The sequence below is a fragment of the Paramormyrops kingsleyae genome, chromosome 5 (assembly GCF_048594095.1).
Source record: "Paramormyrops kingsleyae isolate MSU_618 chromosome 5, PKINGS_0.4, whole genome shotgun sequence".
NCBI lineage: Eukaryota > Metazoa > Chordata > Actinopteri > Osteoglossiformes > Mormyridae > Paramormyrops > Paramormyrops kingsleyae.
In genome coordinates, this window is record NC_132801.1 from 38,139,304 (window position 1) to 38,150,081 (window position 10,778).

At 46.7% G+C, this 10,778-nt stretch overlaps 1 protein-coding gene across 1 annotated transcript; it reads right to left on the reverse strand.

Annotated features, from left to right (window-relative positions):
- Nucleotides 1-1,327: 1,327 nt before the first annotated feature.
- Nucleotides 1,328-10,501, reverse strand: LOC111837640 (protein FAM117A-like). Its single transcript, XM_023799864.2, has 9 exons — nt 10,418-10,501; nt 9,914-10,064; nt 8,197-8,342; nt 6,968-7,063; nt 6,521-6,622; nt 4,094-4,222; nt 3,801-3,963; nt 3,536-3,704; nt 1,328-3,337 (listed from the first exon to the last, which is right to left on the reverse strand). Exons 2-9 carry the CDS (start codon nt 10,035-10,037, stop codon nt 3,070-3,072), a joined length of 1,197 nt encoding a protein of 398 aa, XP_023655632.2. The 5' UTR covers nt 10,038-10,064; nt 10,418-10,501; the 3' UTR covers nt 1,328-3,069.
- Nucleotides 10,502-10,778: the final 277 nt, after the last annotated feature.

The following is a 10,778-nucleotide window of genomic DNA, read 5'->3' on the forward strand; positions in this document are numbered from 1 at the left end:
GAAACTAAGTGACAGTTAAATAGCATTTTTGGCTTGAAATTTCCCGGCTGTAACAACTAGACCAGAAAGAAAACAGCAGCTCATTGTTTTTCTCCGTGGAACACGTAAGAGGTAAGCGAAACGGCCGAGTAGTATTTAATCTGGCAAAGATCTGAGCCAAAGTTCTCTGTTGCACATATAAAAGATCCAGTTAAGTCAGAAGGTATGCCTGATAATGGCTAGATTACACAGTTAACGAGAGGCCTCATGTATTTATCTCACTTGCCTGGAATGAGTCTTGGAAAAACAAACTTCGAAGCCCTCTTTCCTGGCCCAGCCATGGGTACTGAGCTGGGTTTAAAGTCAAGAGGGCAGACCAAAGACACAGTGACATGGACTCAGGTAGCAGTACGCGGAGGTCAAAATGCCCAAATAAGCTGAAGACAGGAGCAGACCCAATTACAGTATCAGAACAGTCCAGGACAACAGAGATGAGAGCAAGCAGAGAACGGTAGCTGCCAATAGTGAGGGACACAAAGTACAGAGCTGAGCCGCTGGACTGCAGGCCTGAAAGCCTGAACAGAGGTAACACCCAAACGCACAAGTACATCTGGCCTGGAAGGTTAAGAATACTGGCTCACAAACTATTGCAGATTGTATAAGCAGCTAGTTTAAGGCAGACCAGCACCGTGACACCGTGAGTAGCTCTGCAGCCTCCAACCTCTGGCTTTGTGGGTTCAGTTCCTTACCTGGATCTGATTGGGTGGTGGCCACATGTTCCCACTGTGGTCCAAAAACAGGCGGTTAAGAGATCTGAGGTCTCCGAAGTGTTTGCCCTGTGACGAGCTTTCCTGCAACGAGGCCTTATCATGTATTAATTTTAAGTTGCCAAAGTAGTATAATATGTTCAGAGAGGGTGCACATATATTCCATGTCAGGGAGGACATTTTGAGCTACTTCAGGTTTTACAAACAAGTTTAAAACTAAAAGGCTCCTGTGCTCGGCTGAATAGTTCAGTTCTTATTTCCTTGATTGAAAGACTCATCCAGCTGTTTCATATTAACATTAGTGCATGATTATAGCAGACTGACCAATCAGCACAGGGCACCTCTGTGCTTAAATGAAATCCAGGTCTTTTTAATTGAAATGGTAGTTTACAAATCCTGTCCTTGCTCAAATTGTCCTCCCCAACTCTATACTGATTCTATATACCTCCCTCTATGGTAAATGTACTGTATGCACCATAATACACATAGACCAGAAGTACAGTTACATTAAATGTAACCACCAGCTTGGAATAACCTAATAGCTCCTTGCTCCATGTAGTTATTGAAAGAACAAATGTTGATATGGAAAATTAAATATGTTTAATGTTGTAAAACGACTGTTGGAGGTGACAAAGAAAGATCATCAAAAAAAACTAACGTCATTTCTGTGCGGGGGGGGGGGTGGGGGGGGGATGAAACCTTTAAAGGTCACCCTTCCTCTGCTGGTGTAAAAACACAAGGTATGCAAATAACATCAGAAAGGTGCAAAGACAAAATCATTTTCATAAATATCCTTAGGCAGGCTATTTCAGTTTACCTGCAGAAGTGAAAAACAATCCTAAAGTTAGTAGTCGTGCATTTCTACAACGATTATCTTAAATCGGTAGAGTCAAACTAAAACATCTCCTGAATACAAAAAAGCAAAGTTAACATTTTAGCTTATGCAGAAACAATTATAATACATTGTGTTTTTACTGTTTCAAAAGTAAAATTTCACTCCAGTTTCTCAGTATACACATTCATTCAAACATTGTATTGCATTTCTAAATTTTAAAAAGAAAAGACTCCTTTACCAAACTTGTAAATGACACAGCTCAGGAAATTTGGTGGAAACTTTTTTTTAAGCAAAAATTACAATAAAGCAAAAACAAACTCCAAGCTGAGTGGTTTCCATTACTGGAGCCGTTATCTTGAAGCTCCATGGATCACTACACTTACAGAAGATCTGAAGTAGAGTATACCTGAGAGTCTCTCCTTGTCACTTTCTACATAGAAAAACAGCTGTATTTTCACTACGGCAACAAAACATTAACTAGAAACACCCACCAATCCTGCCTAAACATGACTAACACAAATCAGGCCAAAGTTTTTCAGCAATTTCCACATCTGAAACACAAATAAGATTAGATACATGGAATGCAAAGCCTAAACAATTTCATTTTGCTTGCACACATAGAGGACACTCTTGACTGAGGTCAAATCTTTCACTTCACGTAAATTAATGCTGTATGTGATATACCAGCAGTTTAAAAGGAAAGCACTAGCTCATTTTCAGTTAAATATTCTAGTTAAATTCAACTTAGAACAAGAACAATCAATGCTCTGTGATTTGAGAAGTCAGCCATATTCCATTAAAGAGTGCCATTTAAATGACATTCAGTGACAGGGAAAACTCCCAGCCCCCAAAAAAAATCCAGCTAAAATGGTCCAACCTGCTCCAGACGTTCTTACAAAAATGACTTAAGTCCACCAGTACAAGCCCATGAAATTTATTATAAAAGTGCTTCACAAGGGCTGACAAACAGCTATAAACCTGATAGTATATTTTGTAATTTGTCAATTTACCTAAAAAGCTGGGGCATCATGAACTGACCAAAGTTCATGTTCTCATAGCAGCTCAGTCCCTCTGCTGCAATGCTGCCCTGTTGGCTATCCGTCCCTTTAAGTGCTTCTCGAACTCCACCAAGAACTCTTTAAATAACTGCCTGCTTGGAAACGCCCCCTCTGTGTTCAGAGTCACTTACAGAGCACATTCTGTAACATTTAGAAACACAAAAAGTGGAATACTGTTCATAAATCATAAAGTCACATGATGGGGGGGGCCTTATCTACTCCAAGTACTCATATAATGGGAAATCCTTTCCATGTGTCCAGTTGGGTGTGGTTCCACCAACTGACCACCATGGAAACGGGGAGTTTCTCCAGGGCTCCTTCAGCTGGCAGACTTGCATGTCCCAGGGCTGCACAGATCTCACAATCCCATTAAAGGTATGCCCCCCCCACACCAGTTGACATGACCCTGATATGGGGGCTCCATCCCTCTTCACATGGCCGTGGTGGCAGCAGTGTCAGCATGTAGGCCCAGGTACCCAGCCACTCCTGGGCCGGTGACCTGATACGGGGCGGAGCCCTGGCTAGAGCAGCCGGCGACGGGGGACACTGATAGGCTGCGGAACAGGAAGTCCACAGATGGGAGGAGGGGCTTCAGCAGGCTGACAGGGCAGAAGGCAGAGCCGCCATGTGGAGTGAAGTTCACCTTGTTGGGGTCGGGGCAGGATGACGGGAAAGAGCGGTCAGCCATGCAGGCGACGCTGGTGGGGGAAACACAGATTAAAGAAAACAAGAAAAAAAAAAAAAAACAAACAAATGTTCACATGAGCAATTTAACTGGGAGGGCAAGGGCTTCCGGTAAACAATTAACCAAATATGCGACTTATACAAAATAAGCCTGGCTATACGGTTCAGGTACAACTTGTAAACGCAAGGGGACGTGGGAGAAGTAGACTCACAGGCCATCCTCAGAGACGCGCACCCTCTCACAGCCTTCGGGGGGCTCCCTCTGGAAGGAGTAGCTTTTGTTGGGGCGGGGGGAGGAGGACAGCTGCAGGAAGGAGGGGTCAGCGGCGCCACCAAGGGGGAACGGCGGTGAGCGGGACAGTGTTCTGTAGCCCAGTGCATCTGAGAGGCAGAGGTACGGTGCCACACGCTGTCACACTGACCGGGCACATTGGGAGGGGTGGAAACCAAACGGAGGCACAACAAGGGGGCACTGACCTACGTCAGAGTCAGAAGCCATGTCGCCCAGGGGGAAGGGTGACAAGGAAGAGCAGGGCGACGGAGACGGGGACAGGAGTGCAGGGGAGGGGTCACTCTGGGAGCCACTGCTGCATCGCTGGGAGGGAACTGGAGCTCGGTGGCCATCGGGGACATCCAAAATCTAGCAGGAGAGCACACAGATACGGCCAGAGGTCATAAGCAGGATGAGACAGCGCCACTATGAGGACATGAATGTGACGAACAGGTCACCATAAGGCGATTTAAGGAAGATGGATGAGCGTTAGACTCACTCTGTGCTGCTCCTCTGGCTGCTCCCGTACAAAGACGCCCTCCAGCTCCTGGTTGAGGCCCTCTATGCTGTGCCGTAAGCGGGGGGCCAGCCTCACCAGGGGTGCAAGTGGGATGGTGATGGGTGTCGTCTAGGGAGAGACCATGCAGAGGGACACAGCTCACATCACACCCAAGCCTAGACAACAGTGTCCCGTTTCAGGTTCAAATTCAGCACATTCCAAGCAGCTTTCCAGGTGACTGTTCCAACTGGGAATTATGGAATTGTGGTGGACAAAAACCTCAATGCCACAGATAGCCCAGAAATGGCAGCAGGGAAATGCTGGACTGTCCATCCAAAGCAAAATGACACAGTGTGATGTCATGAGTCACGTACCACATGCAAGGGCTTGTGGACTAACAGGAGGGTCCACCATTACCATGAATATCAGCAAGACTGCCGCGCCAGTCCACCTCACCAGGAACGCATACATTGAAAGCAACTTTGCGTAAAAAGCATGGAGGTTACTGTCAGCTCAGGTTTGCAAGAAATCCTACAGATTGTTTCACATTTTAAGCAATGCCTGTGACATCAAAGGAAATACAAACATCACAAGCTCTAGCCTCAACCCCTTTCCTTTCTTAACAGAGAAAGGTTAGAGAAAGTTAAGGAGACATGTTACAAAGCAGAGGAAATACCCTGAATGGGCTGCCAGTACATTATAGGACATGAAGCATAAAGCACATGTGCATAAAGTCTGTATTATTAATTTTGTTATTTGATGAATAATGATTATACAACCACTCTTTGTTTAGCATCCGAGGTCCATTCCAACAACTAGGCTGTTAATCAAAATGGTTGCCAAGTGGAAATCACGGCAGGCTAGGCGTGAGAGCAACTTTACAAATGGATGAATGAAATTTGGTCTCATATGTGCACATTGGTCAAAAAATAAGTTTATTACAGTTGTATTTCCAAATGTGTGTATATGGTTTTGTTTTATATACACTATATTGCCAAAAGTATAGGGACACCTGCCTTTACACACACGTGAACTTTAATGACATCCCATTCTTAATACATAGGCTTTAACATGGAGTTGGTCCACCCTTTACAGCTATAACAGCTTCCACTTTTCTGGGAAGGCTGTCTACAAGGTTTAGGAGTGTGTGGAATTTTTGACCATTCATCCAGGAGAGCATTTATAAAGTCAGGCACTGACTATGGACGAGAAGGCCTGGCTCGCAGTCTCTGCTCTAATTCATCCCAAAGGTGTCCTATCGGGTTGAGGTCAGGACTCTGTGCAGGACAGTAAAGTCCCTCCACACTAGACACACTCATCAATGTCCTTGTTTTGTGCACTGGTGCGCAGTCATGTTCGAACAGGAAGGGTCCATCCTCAAACTGTTCCCACAAAGTTGGGAGCATGAAACTGTCCAAAATGGCTTAGAATACTGCAGCATTAAGAGTTCCTTTCACTGGAACTAAGGGGCTAAGTTCAGCCTCTGAAAAATAACCCCACACCATAATCCCCCCCAAACACTTGGGACAATGCAGTCAGGCAAGTACTGTTCTCCTGACAGCCGCCAAACCCAGACTCGTCCATCGGATTGCCAGACAGAGGCGTGATTCGTCACTCAAGAGAACACGTCTCCACTGCTCTAGAGTCCAGTGGTGGCGCGCTTTACACCACTGCATCCGACGCTTTGCATTGCACTTGGTGATGTAAGGCTTGGATGCAGTTGTTGGGCCATGGAAACCCAATTCCACGAAGTTCTCTATGCACTGTTCTTATAGTGTAGTTCTCTGAAGGACTCCAGGATACTGTAGTCTCCTTCACAGAATACCTTCCTTCTCGTCCTAGTCACCCGCCCACTGGCCTCCCACATGCACCAGGCCACACGTCACCCAACCCCCCCCAATGCTGGCCTCCCAGTGGCAGGCCACACGTCACCGAGTCACTCCGTGGCCGACAGCTGTGGCACCAGCTGGATGAAACCAACCTTGGCACAAAAAGCAGAACTGCCTTTATATCCATTTTCCTATTGCTTCACACTGCAACTTGATTCATTTCCTCTGACATTTATTCTGCTGCAATATTTCAACCATCCATGCCTGAGGTACACAGCCTTAAGCTCTTGACAGCCTGTGGCGAGCGGCTTCAGAAATGCTCGCTTGGGCATGATTGTGTGCCAGCATCGTGCCTGCGACCTTTCTGCAGCTGCACGGCTCAGCGTCCTGGAAATGAGAAACCCAATACGCACACCAGCCCCATACTGTCAAACCGAACGATCGATACCCATCGAGCTCGACTCCCACACATCAATTCAGAAAGAAAAACAGAAGTTTGGTTCACACACGCAATAGACAAACCGCCAACCACTCCCCACCACAGCAAAACGGGATGCAGCAATGGCAGGGCCCAGCAGGGGCGGGGGGTCACGGTTACCTGGGATGTCCCTGCAGAGCTGCCCCCAAGCCAAGGCGCCTGGTCCCGTTCACGACCCCCACGTTTGAAGCGCTGCTGGAGGTGCTGTTTCAATTTGGCGAGCTGGGAGGGAACATGAAGGGCGTGGAGGGAGGGAGTAGAAGCAGGAACCAACAATAAGGCATCTCCAATGCTTGGACACCCCCGGACATCCTAGAGCTTCTTTGCAAAAAGAACTAAGAGGTCCATGTAACATTCTGCGATGATCACCTCCAAGAAGGTTCTGGTAGCGAGTTTTTTGAGTATTAACATAAGAATAAGTTTACTGCTGACTTTCATTGTGTACTATGTCATGTAACCGGCTGTCTATTGTGCATGACAAACTCTTGCATCTTATTCTACAGAGTAAATAAAATAAGGGGCTATTATTCACGGTTGTAGGAGGTGGGGTGAGCGGCCAGCGCCAACCTCTCGCCGGTGCTCCGCGCTGCTCCATGATGCCGAGCGTTTGTGTCCGCTGCCCGCTCTCCGCACCTGGGCCTCCTCTGGCCACGAGCTGGGCGTCTGCAGAAGGCCAGCAGAGTGACATTTATTACAAAGTAAAGATCAGATTCTGATGGGTTTGTCAGTTTGTGGCCAAAACCACATCAGGCTGCTCAGAGCGGAACGCATGAGACCAAATGGCTGCTTAAACCTGCACAAACCGTCTGCGCAGCCAGCTCTGCGACGCGTTCACCGTGCCACCAGCCGGCCAGTGGCATGAGACAAAGCGCTCGGTTACCAGATACAACCCGCCGATTAAACCGGTCAATCGGCAGAAATCCAATAAAGAACAATAATGAGACAGGAACCACAGGTCTGTGTGTTTGACGAGTCGTTGCAGGGAGGATGCGGGGGTGTAATGCTGCCGTCAGCAGCACATGGGCGTGATCCCGCCCCGAAACCGTATCAGCTGCCTCCTTTTTTCACACGCTTATGGTTCCACTTGCTCTGCTCCCCCCCCCCCGCCCCCCGCCCTTCATCTCAGCTCTGCCAGGCCACAAAACCACTGAGAAGCCTCCACCCCTGTTGCAACTGTTTATCTATTTTTTTTTCCCCCCAGTCAAATTGTTTTGAGATGCTCAGGAGATAATCAGGCCGCATTAACCGAGCGGATGGAGAGTGCACACAAACACTGTCCGCACGGCACTCGTGCAGGTATCACTCCGACACGGCACTTCTAAGCCTGGTTTGTGAAAAGAAAAAAAATATTCTTGCATTCTTGGGCATCAAAGGATCAGCGAGGGGATAAGCATTAAACATCATCTGAGGAGCCACACAGACAGGTAACCTAGGCCTTTACTCAGCAGTGTATTATCAATACAGCAGGGAGATTCTTTACAGTCAACTTCCTGTCTACAGCCTAAAAAAATAACACAAGCTTAAACATAACTGAGGCTGAGGCAAAAAAAAAATTCTGGTTCACAGGTCAGGACCACAAAAAAAAAAAAACATCTAACATGACAGAGAATCTGAGGGAAAAAAAACACAGTGGAACCACCGAATAGCAGGCCGGTCAGCCTGTATGCCATATTCTTAGTGTTTATGAATCAGTGTGCAAATTACCATCATGCCCAAGACGGCCTGAAATGCAAGCTGAAAGCTCAAGCGAGAGGGAGAGAGGGAGACAGACAGAGACAGAGAGAGTGAGTGGGTACCTGAGTGGCCTTGTCACTCATGCTGCAGATGCCCTCTGTGTCCAGCTCCTTGGGCCACTGGCCCTGCAGATAGGGCCCAACCACCGTGTCCAAGGACAGGGTGCGGCGGATGTTGGGCTTTGGGGCGCATGGTTTGGTCCTCTCAGCTGTACCAATAAGGAGATGGCAGAAAGGTGGAGTTAGGAAAGTCTGGGAACCATGAGGCTTCAAGAGCAACCTGGTGGAGGCTGTGTGTTTTAACACTGTATGCAGGTCAGCAAATGATCCAGTCCCAGTTTGTGAAAGTGCACATTTCCCTATGATGCTACACTGGAGCTGTACTAGCCCGCAGTGTCCAGCGAGCAGAACGACGTCCTTGGAGAATGCCCAACCACATCCCCCACCTTGCAGAGCCTGGCACACAAGGATGTGGCATCACCAGGGCCGCAGGCTGACAGAGCAGGAAGGGCACTGTGTTTATTAAATGCCGTGTGCTGCTTTCTTTGCACGGTTCAAGTCTGCGGGTTCAGCAGCATGAGCTCATTTGCACTGTAACGGCCACAGCCAGTACCCACACTCCAAACCCTGCCCGTTAACATCAGTAAACGCCTGCCCCTCATGCCAGGCAGGAGGAAGTACCCCAAGAGCAGAACTGAACCAGTGAAGCAGCACAGTACACAGAGTCTCTGCTCTGCCAGCCCAATGGCCACAAAAGGCCAATGCAGACTTTTTTTTTTTTTTTTTTACACATACCTTGAGCATCCAACCACATGCGGCTTAATGCCTTGAACCAAACCTTCCTATTTTTTGCAAAGTCAGGGGCAAGAAGTTAAATCTTTTAACATGAAGCACTTACTTCCATAAGTATTTGATCCATACAAGTTAATATGGTTTTTATAGTATTAACCAATTTTAAAAAGTAAATTCTAACAATGTATTCTGGCCCCAAACTGTCTTAAAAATACATATCCAATATTCTGTTATACTGAATGTTGCTCAACAGCACAATCCCAAACTGAATAATTGGTAAATAAAATTGAATGAAAAGCTTTCCCAAGCCTGAAAGACTGGTACAATAGTCTTCTTGTTACATGGCTCTTATTTAACAGTTTTATGGACAAAAGGGCAGCATAATACTATTCTTCTAGGGGAGAAGGACCTATAAACAGCAGCCAAATAAGGTGGCCTGGAACTGCTGCTTTGCGTCTATGTCCGGTCAGCAAACGCCTTTTCACCATTATGCTGACTCGGCCATCTGCGAAACAGCACTGGTATCACTACTTTCGGGTAGGATTAAGCAAGTCATATTAGATCACTTCACAAGTTATATTTAAAGGAAGCAGGGTGAAATAAAGCATTTAGCCACAACTAAGGAACAGTCAGCCAAAGTAATTCGTTACCATTTAGTCAAAGCGAGTATACTGAGCTAAAAAACTCATTAATAGAAGGATCAGGACCAGGTCGATGTCCTGCAGCCAAGTTATCCGAAACGCCAGATCCACCGACTTCTCGACTTCAGAAATGGATTATTCATTAAAATGACCTGGCATCAACACTACCAAAACAATTTGCTAATACTACAGATAAATTGCCGAAACGAAGTGCAGGTTTAGTGCGACAAAAATACGTTTATGGACTACTTCATCTTTTTAGTTACTTACTGCAAACCAGAGTTGCGACAAGAACAAAGGTGTTCTGCATTTTACAACCTTGTGCAGGGGACACCGTCAACACTCACCTGTCCTGCCATCCCTGGGCCCAGGCTGCGTTTTGTTGTTCAGCTGAAAGGGGACCGTGGCTCTCATGGGCTGGAGACCCGAGGTGCCGCCGCGCACAGCCCCCACTCCGCTTCGGCACGACATCCTCGAGGGCTGCGACCTACAACCAAGCTGATCAACAGCAAGTCGCAAAGTTACTGCACGATCACTGAGTCTCCACCGAAAGAATTAACGCGAAATACCAGAGCTTCACAAACTTAGGCTATGGACCAAAATTCAACTTTCTCCCCAGTGATTTACACTGGCTGGCACGCAGATGAGACTCATCCGTCCTCTTTGCACTAAAGTATTCTTTTGTCAAGATAATTATCTTTTTCGAGTAGTTTTCCGAAGTAGGAAGTACGGTTCATCTCCCCAGGCGAGCAGCCACTTTATATTATATAGCGTATGGAGACTTTGGGGGGGAAAAAAATCGTGATACAGACATGCACTAAACTGTACTTCGCTGCAGTCTTGCAACTTACAACTTCTCCGTCGTCGTCCTTCCTCTTAGTGCCACCTCTTTTTCGACTGACAACAGGAGCACGCTAGCGCCCCGTTTAATTGCGGGGGTGGGACTGAAGGTCACACTCATTGCTTTATTGGCTGTTACATTGCAGTGCATTGATTTTATTGGTTTAGCCGACATCAATCGGACAGAGCACAACCTTTTTAATAGATTTCCTCGCTCACACTCTGAATTTTAATACATAACATCGTTCTTCGTATTGGTTTATTACGCTGTCGTTTGAAATGAAACCAGGCATTAATGCTGATATAGCATCCGTCTCAACTTGAATGCTCCGAATAGAAAAAAGATTGTCTATTCGGAAGAGTTCCATATAG